Below are 22,263 nucleotides of genomic sequence, written 5' to 3'. Positions count from 1 at the left end.
TTTCATGGCTTTTTAATACATTTATCTATTAAAAATGGAGAGAGGGAGGTTTGGATTCCTCTTTGCACACAGCAGAAGGGCTGGCTGTCCTCAGTCACGGGGTGAGCTTGGCACACAGGAGATGCAGAAGGTGGTTGTTAGAACAACTTTGGAGAGTACATGGTGTTCTGAGTTCATCCACTGGCACTGCTCCCACAAATAGCATCGATTTGCAGTTTGTCTGGTTGCTCTTCCCACTCATTCACTGCTTCCAGCAGTGTCTCCTCCTTTGTCCTTTTCTGATACAAACAAGTTGATATTTCAGGTCCTTCTGAGCTGGGGCTGGAGCAAACACTGTTGGGATGAGCATCTTCTGCTGCTCAGGTGCAAATGAGCTGGAGAAGGGTGTGAGGGCAGCGTGTTCAAGCCAAAAACAATCAATGTTCCATGTGGTGTTGGGTTGCCCTCTGTGTAACATTGGTGGTGTTGCCTCACTGGATTCAGTTGCAGCAGCAGCTCCTGCCCTGCTTGGACAAAGGCACTGCTGTGACAATGCACAGGTGGCTCTTCCCATGCTGGTGTTGGCAGTGACATACAGGTGTGCTACCTGTCAGCTGCCTCTGTCCCTGCTCCAGAGCCCCCTGAACTGGCAGCAGATGTCAGTGATGGTGTTTCTCCTCCATATCCCTCCCTGGGTGTGTGCCCTTCCATCCCTCTCCTTTGTGTCCCCTCTGTGCTGGCCCTGCCCCAGCTGAGCTGGTGGCTCTGTGGAGAGCCTGGGCTGGGCTGTGGATGAGTGGGGTGGGTGTTTCAGGATGGAGGGAGCAGCTCTGGTCTCTCCAGAAGGGATGGGTGCTGTGCACCCCCAGTGTCACCCAGTTGTGTCCCTGTGAGGGCAGACCCTGCCTGTCCTTGGTGCTCCTGGTGGGAGCCAAGCCTGTGCTGGAGAGAAGACAATACAAGTGTCAGGCTAATTACCAGACACTGATTGTGGCTGTCTTGGAAGAGAATTTGGAAAATGAAGTTGCACAGAATTCACAGAATCACTGGGTTGGAAGAGACCTTCAAGACCATTGAGTCCAACCCAGCCGCAACACCTCAACTCAACCCTGGCACCCAGTGCCACATCCAGGCTTTGTTAAACACACCCAGGGATGGGGACTCCACCACCTCCCTGGGCAGCCATTCCACAACTTTATCACTCTTTCTGTGAAAAACTTTTTCCTGATATCCAACCTGAATTTCCCTTGGCACAGCTCGAGGCTGTGTGCTCTGGCTGTGTCAGTGCTGCTGCAGACAGAGCCCAGCCCCAGCTGAGCACAGGCACCTTTCAGGAGCTGTGCAGAGCGATGGGGACACCCCTGAGTCTCCTTTTCTCCAGGCTGGGCACCCCCAGCTCCCTCAGGGGTTCCTCACAGGGTTTGTGCTCCCAGCCCCTCTCCAGCCTCGCTGTCCCCTCTGGATGCTGTCACCTCAATGTCCTTCCCAATCTGAGCTGGACACAGTTTAAGATGCATAATTTAATAATCCTTGGGGTCCTGACCTGCTTCCCAGGATCTCCTTGTACCTGGTGCTTTCCCTTGTGTGCTCTTACACAAGGGTCTGAAGGAGGCTTCCCTTGGTGAGGAGAGATTGCTGCTTTGTGTGAGCTGGCAGCAAGGAAAACTCAATGGGAGAGGAAGAAATATGATGTGTGAGAGAATGACAGATTCTTGGTTGGAGTGGTGGCCATAATGAGGAGGAACTGAAGAAGTGCATTACAAAATGGATGGGAAAGAAGAGCCAGGGGTGTAAATGTGCTCCTGGCTGGAGGCTGGGGAGAGCAGGCCTGTGGCTCTGAACAATTGCGCTGGACATGTCTCCTCATGCCCTAGATCTGCTTGAAATCTCACTTGAAAAGAAATAATCTCCACAAGAAACTACTTGGAAATAATCTGCATTTTTAGTGGCTGCTGACTGTGAGAAAACTCACCCAATACTTTGTTAAATTCTGGAGAAGCAACATTTTCCTGCCAGCAAATCCCCTGCCCTACACCAGCCCCAGTTTGCTCCAGGAAGTCTCAGAGATGCTGAAGCCTGAGCAGCAGAACTGTGCTCAACACACACCAAAAATTAAGGAAATAAAGTGACTTCTTGAATGCAGCTCAGAAAAGAATTTGTACTTAGAGCAACTGGCAGAAGATGCCACTTGCTGGTTTTCACTTCCCAACTGTGTAATTTGGAAAGCTGTAAAGAACTGTTAGGAATGACTGTGGGAAATGAAGTCAAAAGAGGTCATGAGAGTATAAATTGCCTTTCCCCTCCCTGTAAAAGATTTACAGCAAGACTTTTTTTTCAGGAAGAACTTGTAAGGCAGGGTTGTGAATCATGTGCATCGTATGGGATGGAGGCAGCAAAACCTGGTTCTGTCACTGTTTGATACTGAGCTAAGAGAAGGAGTGGGAATCATGGTATTCCAGACTGGTTTGGCTTTAAAAGGATCTTAAAACTCATCCAGTTCCATCCTTCTGCCCCTTCCACCTGATTGCTCAAACCCCCTCCCTGTCAGTATTCACTGGAGCAGCACAAAGAGCTCAGGGCTGTTTTTAGGGGCTTTTTTAGGGGCGTGTTTTTATTTGTTTTGTGTTAGGAACAACAGAACCACAGCAGTGCGGGAGGGCTCTCACCCATGGCCATGTCATGATCAGTTATCCAGAACCATGGGGTGTGTAACGCTGGAAATGGTTCTGTGCTCTGTCATTTGAATTATTCCAGCATTTGAGACACTGTTCCTGTGCAATTCCCCCAAAATAGAGGCAGTGGAAGTGAAGGCAGTGATGGATGGCAGATTTCTGAGGGTGGGCTGGAGATCCAGAGGGATTTTGAGGATGGGGAGCCAAGGGTTGACCTTGGAGACAGGGGAGTGGTGAAGGGAACATTGAGCATTTTTGCAGGGCTGCTCCAACAAAGCACAGCAGGATTTCAGAGAGATGCAGTTCCAAGTGAAATTAGCACTGCAGTGTGGGCCTGCTGAGTTTATTGCATGAGAGAAAACCAAACAACACCAGATAATGAGGAGGCAAAGAGAAGAGCAGAGATGGGCTCAGCAGTGAGGGAACTCCAGGAAAAGCAGAGAATTCTTGGAGGGAGAGAGGAACAACAACAACAATGGCAAATGCAGGAAACTGAGAGAGAAGCCCAGAAATGGGCAGTGAGGTGGAACTTCCTTAGAGGCTTGTGAGGAAGGAGGAGGAGGAGTGGATGTGACATGAGAACAGAGAGGTACAATTGCCTCGAGCAAGAGAAGGATTGTGCTGGCCTGAGTTGAAGTGGGAAAGATTCCACTGGTTCTTTCTGCACTGGAGCAAATGCTGTGCTCGTGCTGGTGAGGATGAGTGATGCTAATGGAAGTCTGGGAAGGAGCTCAAGAGAGAACCTTGGGTGATTATGAAATCAAATATGTAAATAAACATTGTCTCCAGTCAGGTTCAATAAGATCTGAAAGATAATAATGGTATTTCTTGAAACATTTGGTTATTAATGATACTGTGGAGGTGGTTTTGTGTTGTTTGCTGCAGCTGTGGTGGCTGATCAGAATGTTAAATTTCCCTTTTTGTGACCAAGGAAATAATGCTACAGTCTTCTGATCACAATTGGAGTTTGTTCATTTTGAGGTTCAAGCTGGATCTGAGTCTTGTACTTTTACAAACCTGGAAAAACAAGAAAACCTGTTCCAAAGGTTCACTGGGCAGAAGACTTGAATGTGGTTTAAGATTGAAATTATTTTAAATACTGATATGGCATGAGACTTCTGGTTTTTCCTAAGCAAGAAGAAAAATATACTAATCTCAAATATTAATTAAAATTAATAGTTTAATATATTTAATATATTAAATATATTTTAATATATTTAAAATTAATATATTAAAATAATATATTAAAATTAATTAGTTGATATATCAAATATTAATTAAAATGCAAAATATTAAAATTTTAAAAAAATTTTAAAAATACAAAGTAAAAAGGTGTTATTTTCAAGGGAGAGCTGCAATTCAATGTTAGAATGTTTTTGATCTCCAAAGGAGATGGGAATGGCCAAAACCAAATGGGTTTGGCAGATTTCCATGTGCAGGAAATGTAGAACCAGTGCAAAAAAGGCTCTAAAACCACAGGGTGTGAAGAGGGGAGAGCGTGGTCAAAGTTGAGAATCATCCTGCAGATGATCCAAATGAGAGCCCTCACACTTCAGTGAAGAGGAAATATTTCATTAATTATTGAATCCCAGAATTATTTGGGTGAGAAGGGATCCTAAAGCCCACCCAGTGCCACCCCTGCCATGGCAGGGACAGCTCCCACTGTCCCAGGTGCTCCCAGCCCTGCCCAGCCTGGCCTGGGGCACTGCCAGGGATCCAGGGGCAGCCACAGCTGCTCTGGGATAATTAATGAGTGAATAATGAGGACTGCTAATAAATACAGAGATTGGGAACTCAGGTGATTATACCCAAGGGGAAAGCACAGTCTGAATTTCCTTGTGTGCAGTGTCTGGGACCCAGATATTTTCCATGCTGGAATACTGGGGTGTATTTAAATGAAAATATCAAAGATTTCCATAGCACCTGTATGTAAGAGCAGTCCAAGGTCCAGTTTCTGTAATCACCTGGGAATTGCAGTCAGCACTTGCAGGGGTCTCTGGGACTGGTGGTGGTGCAAATTTGGGTATTTGAATGGCTCCTTGGGAAGGAGGTTTGGAAAAGGTCTCCCTGTGGCCTCTGCTCTGTCAAAAAGACAAAGTTCCACTTGGGAGCTCCAAAACCCTCCCTGTGGCTGTGTTTAAAGTTAAAATTTAATTGCCTTTTCTTCAAATTTACAAATTTCATCTTTTCTGAAAGGCTCAGGAACCCCTTGGAGCACAGTTGGTTTTATGCTCTCATATATCACAGAAATTGTGGCAAAGGATCTCGGACAGTTTGAGCATTTTTCTTCTTGATACAAATTAAACTCAGTCAGGAGCTGAGAGGAAAGGTTTGATTTTAATAGCTGAAACTCTTAACCTGCTTTCAGGAGGAGGAAGGTAAATTACAGAGCCAAGAACCTGTGATAAAAACCTGGTAATAGGGGAGGGAGATAAACCAGAACATCTTATACAGCCCTTTGGGGAGCCTTTAGAAGGTTTGTTTCTCCATAAATGTACGTACAAAGATGATTTTTTTTTTGCCCTTCTATATAATTAGTTTAAAATGTGATGACAGAGCAAAACATCCCTGGAACCTGAGCAAAAAACAAAAGCTGGGGTTTGCAAAATGAAGGTGCTTTAAATTTCGCTGTGCAGTTTTGCATGCAGAGCAGTTGGTGCTGGTGAAATTCAAGTTAATATTGGCAAGTTGATCTCACTTTTCTGCACTAATGGCAAGTTTTTGAGCTCAAGATATTCTGGTTAGCTGGATTATCCATTTTGTGAGCATGGAGCCTTCCAAGGAGGGATCTTGGTGGAAGTGGGATCACTGAGCTGTGTCTTTTGCACAAGGCATATAATAATAATAATGATAATAGTAGTAGTAGTAGTAATAATAATAATATTATATCTGGTGCTCATTTTGTGTGTATGAGCTCATAGTAGTGTGAGGAATTAACTGCTTCTGTTGGAGTTTGCTGTCAATATAAGCTTTGAAAAAAAATCATGAAAAAAGCCCCAAAAATCAATCAAACAAAAAAAACCATCAACCCCCCAACCTCTAAACAACTCAAACAGCTCTAAGCTGATATATTATTTATTTCTTTTTCTAGTGGAAAATTAATAATGCAAAGTCATGTTCACTTTGATTTGAAATGTGAGTAAATTGCAGTTAGGGAGGGATTTTTCTGTTTGTGTTTTAACCTCAGTAATTACAACTGCTACAGCAACAACCATTCTTTTGGAAATGGCTGATCTATGGATTTTAAGCCAAATAAAAGTTGCCTGCTGCTGGAACTCCCAGGATGGAGCACCAGGCTGTTGCTGCTGGCTCTGGGGATGCTGCAGGATAAGGCACTGGCCATGAGAAGAGACTTCAGCAGGAACTTGCATTTCTGCATTTCCACATAGCCAAGAGGCAGTGGCAGCTCTGGGGCAGGTGGGGACTGGGGCAGCAGCTGCATTTTGGTTTTCTTACCCCAGGTTGTTTTATGTGGTGGCAGAATCTCCCTAAAGGAGCAAATCTTTGTATAACTCTCTTTCTGTCACCATCTTCTTTTACTTCTACTGTCAATAAAATAGATGTTTCTAGGTGAATAATTTGCCACTGGTCAGGGAGGTGTGTTCTGGTGTGGATTTTCCCTGTCTGGACACAGCCCTGAGTGACTGCTTGGGACTGGATGAGCTCCAGTGCTCCCTTCCAGCCTGGACCATTCTGGCATTCCTCTTTACACAGCCCAAGCAAACATAAATATGTAAAAAAAAAAATTAAATAGTGAAAAAACAATGCTCGTTTTTTGGTCCAAATGTGCTGATTTGCCCCTAGAATCCCAGGCTAGTTTGAGTTGGAAGAGACCTGCAAGCTTATCTTGTTGCCACCCCCTGTCATGGGCAAGGACACTTTTCACCACCCCAGGTTGCTCAAGGCCCACCCAGCCTGCTCTCACCACTTCTTTTTTTTAGTTTCTAGGAAATCTCAATTATTTCAAGGTCATTGATATTCAGCTTCTAGAATAAAATGGAAATGTTTCAGGGTGGCATTGAGGAAAGAGGGAGCAGTAGAGAAACAGGGTTTGCCTGGCTCTTGGATGGCACTGAGGGGTGGGAAGCTCTCAGGGTTGCTGTGGTGCTGAGTTTACTCTGGAGACTCCCTGGGGCTGTGGGTTCTGTTTCTGTGAGGAACTGCAGCTGCCCCATGGCAGAGGGGTTTGGGCTGCAGTGATGGTTGTGGCAGCTGTGGTGCCCTGGGTGAGCCCCCTGGGACAGGCAGGGCTCTGCTGCAGCTGTGAGGGAGCAGCACAGGTCCTTGGGAAGGGTTCAGCCCCTTGGTGTTGCTGTTTGGTGTTTGGTACAGGCTGGGAATTGTCCCTTGATGCTGGTGTTTGGTGTTTGGAACAGGCTGGGAACTGTCCCTGGTGCTCTCTCCCTGGTGCTCTGTCCCTGGTGCTCTGTCCTTGATTCTTTCGCTGTCCCTGAAGCTGTCCCTGATGCTCTGTCCTTCATGCTCTCTCTGTCCCTCATGCTGTCCCTGGTGCAGTCTCTTTCCCAGAAGCTCTGTTCCTGATGCTCTCTCCCTCATGCTGTCCCTGGTTCTCTGTCCTTTATGCTGTCCTTGGTGCTCTCTCTGTCCCTGAAGCTCTGTCCCTGATGCTTCTCTGTCCTTCATGCTCTCTCTGTCCCTATGCTCTGTCCCTGTCCCTGTGCTCTGTCCCTGGTACTCTCTGTGTCCCTGAAGCTCTGTCCCTGATACTCTGTCCCTGAAGCTGTCCCTGTGCTCTGTCCCTGGTTCTCTGTCCCTCATGCTGTCCCTGGTGCTCTCTCTGTCCCTGAAGCTGTCCCTGATGCTCTCTCTGTCCTTCATGCTCTCTGTGTCCCTGGAGCTCTGTCCCTGATACTCTGTCCCTGTCCCTGGTGCTCTCTCTGTCCCTGTGCCCTGTCCCTGATTCTGTCCCTGTCCCTGATTGTGTCCCTGTGTTGCAGGTGGAGGCCCTGACCCACCAGCCCAGAGCCACCACGGTGCACGCCGTGCGGGACTCGGAGCTGGCCAAGCTCCCGGAGGGGGCCCTGATCTCCATCAAACGCAAATTCCCCCAGGTAAGGCAATTAAAAGCATCTTCCTGGCTCTCTCCAAGGATGTCTGGGAGGCTCAGGCTGCCTGTTAGCACCACATCCTCTGGGTTTGCTGAGTGATTGATGAATTCTGAGGAAACACTGTGTGCTCCTGGTCTGCCTGAGCGGAGCCATCCCAGACTTCCAGCGGCTTTCCTTGCTCTGTCCTCCCATCAGCTGTAGCAGGTTTTTATTGCAGGGCTGCTTTGTGGATCTGGGAGGAGTTCTGCTTAAATGCAGGATGTTAGCAAAGTGGAAATCACTTAGTGCTACTGATGGGAAATGCAAGTTTGGCTTCTAAAATCCCTTAAAAATGTCATTCATTCCTCCTGGGGCTCAGAGGAAGGGAAGTTATCTCCATCACAGTTATCCCCATCCCATTTATCTCTCTCACAGTTATCTCCAACTCAGTTATCTCCATCCCAGTTATCATCTCCATCCCAGTTATCTCCAAGGCTCCACCCTTGGTTCTCTGTACCTTTATTTCCACGACTTTTATGTTTGGGAGGTGGTTTCCCTCTTCCTGCCATTTTAGGTTGTGAATCCTCTTCCTGCAGCTGCCAAATCTGTCTGTGTCCTGAAGACTCTGATTGCTCCCTTTGAATCCATCAGCTCATCCATCTTCTTTAATTCACTTGACATTATATCTCTCTCCTGCAAATTTGGAGACTGACGGACTTGAAATTTAATTCTTTTGTCCCTAAGTGCATCAGGGACATTATACTAAGCACTAAATCATTGCATTGACCTCACAGGCAATTCTTTAATGCTGTTACTTCACATTATTTCTGATTTGTCATTTTGCTGTCTTGAAATCCTAGGCTTTTTTAAAAATCAGATTTCTTTAAAAAAATCCTGCAAAAATAAAAAACCTGATTTAAATACTTTATTCTCTTGCTTTCCTAGCACCTATAATATTTTTTTTTTAAACTGTACAATATAAAGCCTCAATTCAGGCATTTTCATAGTACCAAAATGGTGGAGTTTTATCTGTGTTATTGCTAGGAGAATTTAATTATGACAATAAGTATTCAGAAGTTATGTCAGTGACAAATAATCTTTCTGGTTTTCCAGTAAGGATTATTTTACTCAAGTGTTTCTGAATTTCTGTTGGGGCTTATTAAGGAACTTCTGGTCCCTGGAGCTCACTTGAACAGACCTGTGAGTTTATTCCTCTCTATTTGATGTGATTCCCTGCCCAGGTTCATGACCTGGGAGCTCAGTACAGAGCTCCCCACAAACTGGGGACATCCCAGACACGTGCCATCCACTCTGGAGCTGCTGTCACCCATCCCTGTCCTTGGGACTGACCCAGGAGGGAGGGAATGACCCAGGGAGGATTCAAACCCACCTTTCTGCTTGTGTGGTGGATGGTTTTAAATGCAAGTGCTAAACATCCAGACTGTGAATTTCCAGTGTCACAGATTGGCTTGGGTTGGAAGGGACCTTAAAATGTATCCTGTTCCCTGCCATAGTTGCTCCAAGCCCATCCAGCCTGGCCTGAGCACTGAGCAATGCCTTGAGCACTGCTCTGCACTAAGGCTGGGTTCTAATTCTGCCTCTTTATCTGGGGCAGGAATTTATTTCAGTGTCTCTCTTCCCTTTCTGCCAGCTGGCAGAGCTGTTTTCCCCTGAACAGTGATCTCTGTGGAGCTGTGAATCTCTTTGCTTTGCAGTTAAAATTGAGCTTGAGTGTTACATTTATAGCACAATTCAAAACATTTATTTGTAATAGAATTCAAATGTCTTCCCATGTATAAAGAGTAAAACCCATCAGCCTCAAATTCCTGACCTTTTTCAGTATGGAATCAGTTTTCTCTAGACTTGCCTATGGTCTGGTTAATTAGTTGCAATGAAACAAAATGCTAAAATAGATATTTTAAGGAAATGTGTTGCAACACAGGTTGTTAGAAAGACACATTCGTGCTGCTGTTTGAGGTCTCGAAATTCTGAGTAGATGTTAAGCTGGTAGAAAATGTGAGAACTTGCATTTTTTTCTATGGATTGTTTTAGAACCCCACTAGAAATAGAAAGAGGAACATAAGATTGACTTTCTGTAGGTGATTTATGCAGTTAATGCCTTCAGTCTGTCTTAAAAACTTAGGGTAAAATATTTTAATAAGATTTCATTGTCCTTGTGTGTTTTCTTTTTTGTCTGTTAAGTCCATCAGGAAATGTTTTGGGTTGGAAGGAACTTCAAATCTCATCCAGTGCCATGGCAGGGACACCTCCCACTGTCCCAGGTGCTCCCAGCCCTGCCCAGCCTGGCCTTGGGCACTGCCAGGGATCCAGGGGCAGCCACAGCTGCTCTGAGCACCCTGTGCCAGGGCCTGCCCACCCTCACAGGGAACAATTCCCAATTCCCAATATCCCATCCAGCCCTGCCCTCTGGCACTGGGAGCCATTCCCTGTGTCCTGGCACTCCAGACCCCTGTAAATTCTCTCCATGATTCTTGTCAGGCCACCCTGAGGTCCCCCCAAAGCTTCTCCTCTCCAGGTGCACAATCCCAGCTGTCCCAGCCTCTCCTCCCAGCAGAGCTGCTCCATCCTCTGATCCCCCTGGAGCCTGCTCTGGATCTCTGCAGCAGCTGCAGCTCCTCCCTGTGCTGGGCAGGGCTGGGGCAGCTCTGCAGGTGGGGTCTCACCTGAGGCACAGGGGCACAATCCCCCCTGCCCTGCTGCCCACACTGCTTTGGATGCAGGTAAGAGAGGAAGGACAGAAGTGAGAGGGAATTGAAGTGATGGAGCAAAACTATAGGGTTGAAATTTGAGAGACAACCAGAATAGCCAAAGTAAACTTGAAAGGATTTTACTGGAGAGAAATGCTTGAGCTGGAAACTGATAAATGTTGTGCAGAGGGCAAGGGCTGGTTCACTTTATTAGAAAAAGAATCCAGGCATTAGAGGATCAAAAGCTGTCCATGCCTGGACAGTGTCACAGAGTTGCAAAAACTCCCATAACTATGCTAGCAGAATGCTTTTTGGAGTGAAGAAAGTCTGATATTTCCTTGATGCTGGAAAAGCTTCAGCACCAGCCTTTGGCACCACATCTGAAGGCAGAGGCAGACCAAAGGAGGAGAGTCTGGAGCACAAGGAGGCAGCTGAGTGCTGGTTAGAAATACTGACCTATAAAGACAAAAAGCCCATAGAAGGTTAAGGGAAGACATGGTAGCTATTTTCAGATGTATAAAATTATCTTGTGCTGGGAAGGGCAGATGCTGCTCACCATACTGGAACAGAGCAACTGGGACTGAGCTGAAATGGCAGCAGTTGCAGTGAGAAAAAGCTCATTCTACTCTCCAGAAAGACTAAAAGATTGTTACTTGTTTTTATAACCTCTTCTAAAACGATCAGTGGAGTAATGCTTAGTGCTGAGCAGAGGGATGGACCAAATGAATTCTGTCCTATTTCCTTGGCTGTTATTCTAGGAGAGTGATTTATACACAGGCTTTATGATGTTGTTTTCCCCATTCAAGCAGAAGTAATAAAGTAATGAAGGGATAGCAGGTGCAATAGCTCTGAAATAATTGACTGGGTAGCAAGAGCTGGGTGGTGATTCAGCAGTGGTGGAGGATTTCCCTCTGCAAAGCAGAAAAACACAGGGCAGGAAGCAGCTCTGCCTCTGTCAGCTCCATGCTCCTGCCCTGCCTGCTGAGGGTGAGTTGGCATGAGTCTCACTTGGTGAATAATGATCAGTGAGGTGCTGGTCCCCAAGTCAGGTGAAATCCTCTCTTACTTCAAGGGAGAACTGGATTTTTTGGTGTGCCTCTTGGCAGCTTCTGCAGAGCCTGAATGGTCTATGTGTGTTAACAGCCAAAAGCTGGGCAGCTCCTGAGCTTGGGTTTCCCTCTGTTTGTTACCCTTGAGCTTTACAGAATCAAGGAACCACAGAATGTCCTGAGCTGGAGGGACCCACCAGGATCATCAAATCCCCCTCCTGTCCCTGCCCAGCCCCCCCAGCAGCCCCATCCTGGGCACCCCTGGCAGCGCTGTCCAAAGGCTCCTGGAGCTCTGGCAGCCTCGGGGCCGTGCCCATTCCCTGGGCAGCCTGGGCAGTGCCAGCACCCTCTGGGGGCAGAGCCTTGCCCTGAGCTCCAGCCTGAGCTGCCCTGGCCCAGCCCCAGCCGTGCCCTGGCTGCTGTCCCTGTCACAGAGCAGAAATGGGAGCTGCCCCCTCATCAGGCTCCAGACAGTTCCTATGAAGGCTGAAAACCCCTTTATTTTAGGAATTAGTGGGAGGACTCCATCCTGCAGACTCTTCCCCAGCCATGCTGTGTTTGTAGGTGATGCAGGAAGGGTTCCAACTCTGGAATGCATTGTAAGAAAACATTACCTGGTGCGTAAGAAAATTGTAGGACGTGGGTGGTGCTTGCCAGTGAGAACTGTGTGAAATGAGGGAAATCGTGCTCTGTTAGTCCAGGCAGTCATTCCAGTTCCTTGAGCTGAGATCTACAATCTGGAGAAGTGGAATGGCTGATCCTTGGAGAGATCCATGTGACTGCCTTCTGTTTTGTCTCCTGAGAGCTGCTTTGGTCCTGGGAGAGACAGGAGGTGATCTGCTGGGATCTTCCAAGTGACCCACCATAGCTTAGGTTATTCTGAGGGCTGAAACAGATGGGTGAATGTGGGGAGCCTGACCTCAGTTATAAATAACAGCCAAAACTCCAGATTATGTCTCCAGAAATGACAGATGTTGATTTCTAGATCCTGCTCAGTCTGCAGAAGTCAAGCTTACATCATGTGGCTTCTCAGGAAAGCATCTCAACCTTGATTCACTCTGGATATGGCATCCTAGATATTCCCAATGGAAAGTGGTCCATGGTGCCAAACTTAATGCTTCTGTGCACCCTGGTGCCCCCACTCTCCAGCACAGCCCTCAGGGTTCTCTGCCAGCCAGAGCATTTGCTCCCTGACAGCCTCTGTGCTCATTTCTGGTGCTGTTCAAAGCTCTCCAGCCTTGCAGGAGTGGAAAGGAATTGATTCTTTCTATTTTCATCCCTGCCTTCAGTTCTGGAAAGTAGGACAGGGAACCAGCTCACGATTCCTGGCACCACAAAGCAGCGTCGAGGCAGCAGCAAGAGCACAAAAATCTGTGAGCAGATCACAGAGATGTTCCAGCACTGCTGCAGAGCTGGGATCACATTTCCTAGATTAGCTTTGACTCTTTTGAGCTGAGTTAGTTTTTAGAATTCTAACTTGGAATTTAGACCTGCTGGTTGCTGAGAATCTGCTTGGGAGCTGTGGGGGCTGAACTGTGAGACAACCTTTGGCGTGCTGGAAACGCGTGCTGAGAAATAGAAAGAGTTTTTCTGCATCTTTCTTTTAATTCTCTGAGTCTGCCCTTGGGCTTTAAATATATTCAGAACCTGTCATCCATCTCCAAGTAGAGTTCTGCTATCTTCATAGGAGTATTTGAGCCAGAGCCTCTGTGAAGTGGCTGGAGCCCTCCCCAGGGTTATCTGCCTTACAAAGTGAGCTCTGTAATGTGCCCTCCTTTCAAAGTGCTGCCCACAAGCACTGGGCACAATCTGCGTCACGGCTTGGGCTTGATGTGGCACTGGGGATAGGTCAGGAGAGGCTGTGCTTCTGCATTTTTCTGTATTTCTTGTCCTGGCCCATTCCAGTAAGTGTTCCTTGATTGTAAGAGGAGTGGATGTGAAAAGGAGAAGGAATTCAGTGGGAGCACTGTGGTCATTGAGTGAGGCTGGCAGGAGGGGGGATTTAATCAGCACCAGTGCCAGAATGACATTTTTCTTCAAGACACGATTGATCCCAAGCATTAGAAGCTCAAACAGCCCCAGGATAAAGCTTCAGTTCCTCTGTGGGCTTCAGCAGCATTTGAAAAGGTGCCAGGAATTGTTGTGAGGAAGCATTGAGGATTTGCTTTGTCACAGGCTGATCAAACGTCAAAGTTGCAATCAGAGACCCCTTGCTGAGCTCCCTGATTCCAGGACAGGCCAGTGTTTGTCTGATCTGGGGCCATGTGAAACTTCAATAACACCCTGGTTTTATTCGAGCTGAGGACCTAATTTACCTCTCCTCCTCTCTTGTCCCTTAAAAAAGGCCCTTAAGAAAGCTGGTCAAGGATAATCTCAGCTCCTGGAAAGAGCTTCCCAGAAGCTGTTCTGTGGATTTGTGTGGGTAAAAATGGCTGTTTGCACTATTTAATTCCCATTGTTCTTATTTGTAGAACAGCCAACCCTTGGCAGGCCTGTTTTTCGTGGCAGCTCATCCATAGGGTCTCTGTGGCACAAAACCCTGTTACAGATTTTTTTAACTAAATCACACCTGGACGTGAAGCTCTGCTGTGGAGGCACCAGTAGATTGTTATTTAACATATTTAATTTCTCTTTGGTGTCCAATGATCTGTGTCAGGGGAGGTTTAGGTTAAAATGAGGAAAATGTTCTTCCCAGAGGGTGCTGGCACTGCCCAGGCTGCCCAGGGAATGGGCACGGCCCCGAGGCTGCCAGAGCTCCAGGAGCCTTTGGGCAGCGCTGCCAGGGGTGCCCAGGGTGGGGCTGCTGGGGGGGCTGGGCAGGGACAGGGACAGGGCTGGGGGATCCCTGGGGTCTCTCCATCTCAGGAGGTTCTCAGAGTATTCTGTGATTACAGTTTGGGGGTGACTGAAGTTTTAAAAGCTGAACTAGGAAGCATCTTATTGTAAGACTTGAAAGGCACTGGAGAGTCCACAGCTCCCCTCCAAGGCTCCTGTTCCCTGCAGCATCCTGCTCTGTTGGGTCTGGATGGTGGTGGAGGATCCAGAGAGGAAAACCCCATTCAGTTTGTAGGGCTGCACACCCCCCTTGGCTGTGCAGGGCTGACACAGCCATGGCAGGTTCATTCCTCCAGCCAAGGCTGCTGTCCTGGCCCAGGAACCTGCAGGAGACAATGAGAGGAACCTGCCAGGAACCTGCCAGGGCTGGGGAGGCTTCCTGGGTCTGGCCCTTGGCTTCCTTGCACAGGAGCTTTGATTTAACATCACAGACAGTGAAAGCTGAACCCTGGGGCAGGGTAGGGCTCAGATGATGAAGTTTGGGTTTTGTATGTTTTCTTCTTACATATACTTTTATGTATTTCTTCTGTTGTAACTAAAAGGGATTTGTAGTACCACAGGACCTTACATCAGTTATTTGTGGCTGTGAATTTGGATATTGGTGTTGAATTTGTGAAATTTTCCCCTGATTTAGAATCCCAGACTGGTTTGGGTTGGAGGGAACCTTAAAGCCCATCCAGTGCCACCCCTGCCATGGCAGGGACACCTCCCACTGTCCCAGGCTGCTCCCAGCCCTGCCCAGCCTGGCCTTGGGCACTGCCAGGGATCCAGGGGCAGCCACAGCTGCTCTGGGCACCCTGTGCCAGGGCCTGCCCACCCTGCCAGGGAACAATTCCTAATTCCCAATATCCCACCCAGCCCTGCCCTCTGGCACTGGGAGCCATTCCCTGTGTCCTGTGCCTCCATGTCCTTATAAATATTCTTTCTCCACATTTCTTGTAGGCCCCCTTCATGTATAGTTTTCTCTGAATCAAGAGTTACCTATGATGGAGGAAGCTTTGTTTGGATTAGTAGTTGTCTATCAGCAGATAATTCAATTTACCAGGCCATCCCATAGTACTCACAGAGTGAAATAAATGTCCACAGGAAAATATTTTCTGACTGAATTCTCATGAAAATCACTTTCAAAGGAGCTTTTTGTAAATCAACTCTTGAGTTTCACAGTTGAATAGGAACAAAAGCTTTAACCAGAACCTAGCCTTGGAAGATTAGCAGGGGTAGGTAGTAGTTGGAAATATTTAAAGGGATTTTAGGAAATACAGCACTGCAGAGTGACTGTAACCTCTTGCTGTGGGAATTGCAGTGGCTGTGGAGCCAGTGGTGCTCTGGTAACACCTCAGCCCCAGGATGGATGGATGGAGCACTCAGCTCTGTGCTGCACCAGCAAGAGCAGAGCTGAGATCCTGCCTGGCCACATCCTGCTCTTGAAACAGGAATTAATCTTCCTAAAGAAAGGAAATGCAACCCCTTGGGATGTGGTGTTTGGGCCTTGCCCTGCCACGAATGCAGAGGCTGCAGGTTTGTGGAGTAATTGAACATTAATTAAGCACAGGGAACATTAATGGTTTCCCAGAAGCTTCTCTAGCAGGTGGTGGAACAGACTGTCGCAGCAGACAGGAGAGGTTTGGGGTGCTGGGAGAGCCTCAGTGGGTCTCACTGGGATGGAGTTGATCAGAAGCAGCCAGGAAGGTGAGATGTTTGTAGGTGGGTGAGGTGGTGAGTGCTGAGCTGGGTGGGAGAGGTGGAATTGTGCTGGGGGAAGTGCTCTCCAACACCATTTGAGAAACAGAAACTCTTTGTCCTGTTTTGCCCTGCACAAAAATGTCTTGGGAGTTCATCTGGAAAGGGGAGTGGGTGGCAGGAGGAGGAGGAGAAATGGCCATTTCCCTTGGAAAGAGTTTTACCTGAACATCCTGCCCTGGGCCAGGGTGATGAGGTGATATCTGCAGTGGTGTCTGTGGGAGCTGGAGGGGTTTGGGGCTTTTGGAGCACAGCACTGATGCACCTGCAGCCCCAAGGAGCTTTTGAAATGGAGATTTACTCAGTTTTTTAGACCTTTAACATCAGATTTTGTCCTTCTGGCCTGAAAACTCTTGCATAAGCTCAGGAGAGAGGGGTTTTGTGTGCTTTGGGGATATTTTTGATGGTGAACTCAGTCACCTCCCTGACCTGGGCAGACCCCATGGCTCCAGACTCACTCCATGAGCCTCTGTAGGGCCTCTTCAGGTGCTCTGTGACCTTCCTGAGTCACCGCCCAGCCTGGGCAGGGAGCAGGGGTGGGAAGCTGTGTTCCCTGGCAGTTTGGGGAGCTCTGAGCAGACCTGTCCTGGCAGCCAAGTGTCCAATCCACAGCTCTGCTGCTCGTTACTGTGATTAACTGTGATTAACTGAGCTGGCTGCACTCACTGCTACTGCTGTTCCTCATCATGAGCAAGGATTAATTCCCTTTCCTCACTAACTGAACCAAGCTCAGCTCCATCCCCAGCATGAGGGGTCCAAAAGCTGCGTTTGCTTTACTACAGGCAATTAACGATCCTCGCCTCATTTAGGAGCCTGCTGGTGGTGTTTGATCTGTCTGGGCTCTGACTCGCTGCCTCCTTGCAGATTTTCCTTCAAGCCTTAAATTGAAGCTGCCTGATGCTGTGCCAGCAGGAGGGGTGTTTGCAGGGCTGGCTGCTGGAGAAGCTGTAAAATCCAGGATGTGCTGTGGGGTGAGCACAGCAGAAGCTTCCAACCAGGAAGGCTGTCTAGCCCTGGGTGATGGTGAAAATGAGAGAATTCTGCTTGTGCAGATGTCTGGGAAGTGTTCTGGGCTCTTCTGGCACTGGGATTGAGAAAGGCTGGCTGGGGAAGGGGGCAGAAGGCTCTGGGAGGAGCAGTGCCCAGGCTGTCCCTGGCTCAGGAGTGTGGGGCAGGGCTGGGGCTGCACCCCCAGAAGAGAGAAACTCACTGAGATCTCCAGGTCAGTCCAGTTCCTGCCCTACCCCACCGCCAATTCCCAGAGCTTTCCTTGAATTGTTAAGGTTGGAAAAGTCCCCAAGATCATCAAGTCCAACCATTTCCCCAGTGCCACCATGGTCACCACTAACCCATGTCCCCATGTGCCACATCCACACTTCCAGGGATGGTGACTCCACCACTGCCCTGGGCAGCCTGTGCCAGTGCTTGACCTCCCTTGCAGTGAAAGCTTTCCTGATATCCAACCTAAACTTCCCCTGGCATAGCTTGAGGCTGTTCCCTCATGTCCTGTCACTTCTTACCTGGGAGAAGACACCCAGCCTCACCTTGAGTTTCCTACAAAGTGCAGCTGAACAGGAGGGATCTGGGACTGCTGAGTCACAGCCCAGATTCTGCACCGAGGTACCACCCTGTACCTGCCCTTTGCCTCCATCTCCTCCAGACAATTACTTGGAGTAATTGTTTCCCTTCAATCTCTGTCGTCCTGCTCCCAGCCCAAGGGCTGACTCCTGCTTGTCCCTGCCCAAGCCATCTCTGCCCCCTCCCAGATCCCTTGGCTTCCTTGTTTCTTGGGCTGCACTGAGCTGTGCTGCTCCTTCATGCCCTGCTGCTGCGTGGGAGTGAGAATAAAGGGGCTTGGAAACCTGAAGGATGAATTTTTCCTGCTGCTTTTCAGCTCTCCCCAGCTGCCCTGAATTTGGGGAGAGCTGCTCCTGCTGCCCTGCACACTGAGGGTCGATCAGGTCAGGTCTGCTGTCAATGGAAGGATGTGATTTGTATTGACTTCTCCCTCAGAAGGATGGACAAGTCCCTTTTAGAGGAAAACATTGCCTTTTTGTGAGAGGATATCTGGTGTATGTAATATAAAACTCTGTGGAAATTTCAGTTCTGAGCTCGGATCCCAAATTGATGTTCCTTGGACGTTGCCATGACTGCGACAGAGTGACTCATCCCGTTCTGGGGAGCAGCTTTGCTTGTTGTACAAAGTCACCAGGGAAATAATTTTCCCTATCTATACATACCAAGGCTGTAAGGTTTGCTCCAGCAAACAAGACAAATAATATTTCCCAGTAATAGGAGCAGCCAAGTGGAAAATGAGACCAATGGGTTCTATTCTTAGTTCCATCATTAACCTTGGACATATTTTGTAACTTAGCTGGAGCTCTCCTTAGCTGCCTGTAAAGCAGAAAAAGTTATAAATACAGGAGATGGTTTTAGTAAGTAATTAAAATTCTGATGCTTAAGTGCTTCAGAAGCGTAAGATGTTCATGGCACCTCCCAAAACTGCTGAAGGAAAGTCCTGCTGTGCTGCTGCAGGTTTAGGTGAAGCCTGTGAGCTGGGTACAGCAAATATGCTCTGGGGACTGATTATCACCTTTAGCAAGGGCCATCAGTCTCTATTTTTGTGAAGAATTCCCTGATTCCCTGAATTCTCCTTATGGCTGGGTTAGTTTTCTGTAGCCTTTGGGGAATCCCAGAGCCTTGGAGTGTGGTGGTGTTGAGTTGTGTGGTTGGGTGATCATCAGGTTCTGTTGTGTTTTGAACAAGGGGAAGCATTTTAGATCCTGTCTGAGATTCCAGGACAAGCACGGTGCTGGAGCTTTCCTGCTGTCCTCCCCACATGGATGGCAGTGGGCATGGGCACTGTGCCTGCTCCTGGGGCAAGGGAGAGACACTTCCAAGGGCTTTGTCCTGGTCACTGAGAAGGTGTTCACGTGGCATCTTCACCAACTTGCAGTCATGGCTATGGGGTAGAATTGGCACCGGGTGCCCAGAGCAGCTGGGGCTGCCCCTGGATCCCTGGCAGTGCCCAAGGCCAGGCTGGGCAGGGCTGGGAGCACCTGGGACAGTGGGAGGTGTCCCTGCCGTGGCAGGGGTGGCACTGGATGGGCTTTAAAGGTTTTTTCCACCCCAAGCCATGCCATGAAATCCCTGAAATAACCTTGGTAACTCTTTTTCTGTGTTCCACTGCAAGCCATTCTTGTGCTGGGAGCCTCTGTTTGCTCTTCCCTCATTTCCCAAATACATCAGTGTTTTATCCACAGCATTTCACAGTGCAGGGGAGTTTGATACATTAGATTTAGTTTGTAAGGCAGGATGTGTAAACGACTCAGGTGGGCATCCTGACCTGTCTTGATGCCTACCTGGCCCTTGATGTGAAAGCTGCATCCCAAAGTGCCTGTTCTGTGGGAGCAGGGTGTGTTTATCCAGGATCCCAACTAACCTGGCTGCTGCTTGTTTTGCTTGTGGACCTTGGAGAACTTCTGTTGTGGCAGTTGTTTGGGGGTTTTTTCATGTCCTCCTGAGCTATTTTGACCTAGAGTTATTTGTCTAGGGGGAATATTTAATGATTGCTCTATTAATCGTTAATGCATTTAAATAAGTCTTTTCCTTATTTGGTAAAACATCTGTGTAGAACTTTCAGAATAAATGCTGCATTTTCTATGTCTGTCACTTATTGATATTGCAAGGATTAGTCTTCTGCTATCCCACTTGTCAGGAATTATTGATTGGTCATGTTGGAGAGAGCCTTGTCAGTTTGGAGATACATTTGACTATTGGAATATTAGTTTATAGTCCTGCTGGAAAAACAGCTGGGACCACATCTGTGTCTTCAAACATGAATTACCAGGCAAACATGATTTGAGGGGGAAGGCAATTTTTTAGGGAGTTTGTTTTGATTCTGCAGGTGTTTAGGGAGGTGTATTTATTCCCCTTTTTTTCCCCCAAATATTTCAAATTGGCTGTTGTAAACCATTCACCAGGATTGGGGAAGGGTCTGTTTGAACACAGGTTTTTTGAGCCTTTAGCACCTACAAAAGGTGCAGCCCCCCTGAGCACTGAGAGTACTTAGAGGGGCAGGTGCACTGCAGAGAGAAATGAGGAGAGCTGGAAATGCAATTTGACATGTTTCCCCAAATAATCTTTTTTTTCCCCAAAGCAAGTTAAATCCTGCCTGTTCCAGGGTTGTTTTGTTTTCTTGTTTTTCCAAATTAAAGTAAAACAAGGCAGGAGAAACCAAGACAAATGACCAATCACCACACATTACAGCCAGGAAAGAAGCTGCAGCTGCAAACCCTTGACTCTGTGTGCCTCAACTCAAGGGAACATTTTAAAAAAGTTTGGAAGTCTCCATGTGGATGCTCTACTTTCAGTACATTCTGCCTGAATATTTCTTTTTTTTTTCCTTTTCTCTCCCAGGTTGTGACCAGACTTATTCACTTGCTGGGCGAGAAGATCCTTGGCAGTCTGCAGCAGGGAGGTGAGACTCATTCTTGGACTATTCCCATTGATGCTGGGGCTCCCTTGGAGCCACACTTGCATCCTTAAATTTGGAAACAGGCACTGCATGCTTGGAAAGGAAATGCGTTGCTGAATTTCAGCCTGGAGAGGAGAAGCTCCAGGGAGAGCTCAGAGCCCCTGCCAGGGCCTGAAGGGGCTCCAGGAGAGCTGGAGAGGGACTGGGGACAAGGGATGGAGGGACAGGACCCAGGGAATGGCTCCCAGTGCCAGAGGGCAGGGATGGATGGGATATTGGGAATTGGGAATTGTTCCCTGGCAGGGCGGGCAGGCCCTGGCACAGGGTGCCCAGAGCAGCTGTGGCTGCCCCTGGATCCCTGGCAGTGCCCAAGGCCAGGCTGGGCAGGGCTGGGAGCAGCCTGGGACAGTGGGAGGTGTCCCTGCCATGGCAGGGGTGGCACTGGATGGGATTTAAGGTCCCTTCCAGCCCAGACCAGTCTGAGATTCTGTGGTCTGTTACAGCTGCAGATGCACGTGGATGGTGATTTCATTGTATCTGTGTACACATGATGGTTTTGGCAGAGCATGGCTAACTGGGTGTGGGAATGAAATAATTTGCAATTGAGATCCAGAAGTGTTGCTGCCTGTGTGCAGTGAAATTTCCCTGGAATTTCTTGCAAGAGCAATGTGAAGGGAGCATTGGAAACAGCAGCTGTATAATGGGCTGGAATCAGAGCACCGTGCTGAGCAGCAGCAGCACAGACTGATTTCAAAGCCTGGATTTGCAGTATTTTAATGAATTGTCTGGGAGGAAATGGCCTGCCATGGGTTGCTTCTGCAGCTCTGTGTTTGTGGCAGCACCAACACAAAGTCTCTTTACTGACTGAAGGGAGTAGGAGGGAATTCTCCCAATTTCCTTGAGCAGCATTTGAAAGCAAACAGATGCCTGTTCACTGCTGGGAGTGTTGTGGGGCTCTCTGATGCTGAGGATTGTTTGGGTTTTGTTTGGCTGGGGGGTTTTAATTCCTTCAGTTGCTGGTTTTGCCAAATTCCAAGGAGACTGGAAATGAAGGTCACCTACTTTGCTGTTTCAGAGCAGTCTGGGGAAGGGAATCTGCTCTTTCTTCACCTGCTCAGCTTTCTGGGCACAGCCCCTTGTGCACAAATGCCTGGTGGTAATTGTAATTAAACTTCTGTGCCTGCTGAAATGCCTCTGTGGCCCAGGGCAGAGGCTGCACTGCCTGGGAAACTGGGCAAAATGGGGGAAACAGAAAGTCGGAGGAAAATTAGTGAGAAAAACAGGAGTTCAATCAGAGAATCACCATTGAAGTTCTGAGGAGGGAAGGGCCTGTGAAGATGAAGGGCTTGAGCTGTGATGTGGAACCTGTTTAAACCTACAGATATCTTCTTGAAGATCACCAGAAGGTGGGGGAAAACTATTTAATGTTCTGTGCAGAGCTGTTTTAGAAGATTTGAAATGAATAACTCAATTGCTGAATATCTTTTTTTTAGAAAAAGTTTATCTGATATTTCTTTGTGTCCTGCAGTGGTCTGTCACTGTGGCATTGAGCCTTTGAATGGGTTTGCACAGGGGATATCAAGTATTTCCACATGCTCAGCTCAAGAATTCACCTTGATGGTACACCTTAGGCCTTTGCTGGGTGAAATGAGATAAGCAGGATGTGAAATCCCAACTTGAATTCAAAATGTTTTTGTGTTCTCAGAGCTGAGTAGACAGGCATTAGCAGCAGAGTGGGATTTTCTGAGAAGGCTC

The 22,263-nt window shown here is 47.9% G+C and overlaps 2 protein-coding genes across 2 annotated transcripts in view; both read left to right on the top strand.

The window, feature by feature from the left end:
• The window catches only part of FKBP15 (FKBP prolyl isomerase family member 15), a 159,178-nt gene extending 140,413 nt beyond the window's left edge, over positions 1 to 18,765 (top strand). Inside the window, exon 31 of the mRNA XM_054283913.1 lies at positions 18,753 to 18,765. The gene's annotated coding sequence lies outside the window, so the exon portion shown is untranslated. The remainder of the gene's footprint in view (positions 1 to 18,752) is intronic.
• PNPLA7 (patatin like phospholipase domain containing 7) overlaps positions 1 to 22,263 on the top strand; it is a 135,528-nt gene that overhangs the window by 50,939 nt on the left and 62,326 nt on the right. Inside the window, exons 20-21 of the mRNA XM_054283911.1 lie at positions 7,610 to 7,723; positions 20,451 to 20,511. Coding sequence (XP_054139886.1) covers positions 7,610 to 7,723; positions 20,451 to 20,511 — 175 coding nt within the window. The remainder of the gene's footprint in view (positions 1 to 7,609; positions 7,724 to 20,450; positions 20,512 to 22,263) is intronic.

Source organism: Melozone crissalis, unplaced genomic scaffold, assembly GCF_028551555.1.
Source record: "Melozone crissalis strain CALT ecotype California unplaced genomic scaffold, PUWL_Pcris_2 ptg000041l_1, whole genome shotgun sequence".
Lineage (NCBI taxonomy): Eukaryota > Metazoa > Chordata > Aves > Passeriformes > Passerellidae > Melozone > Melozone crissalis.
Note: the sequence above shows the minus strand (reverse complement) of the source record. Positions and strands in the feature narration are given on the sequence as shown.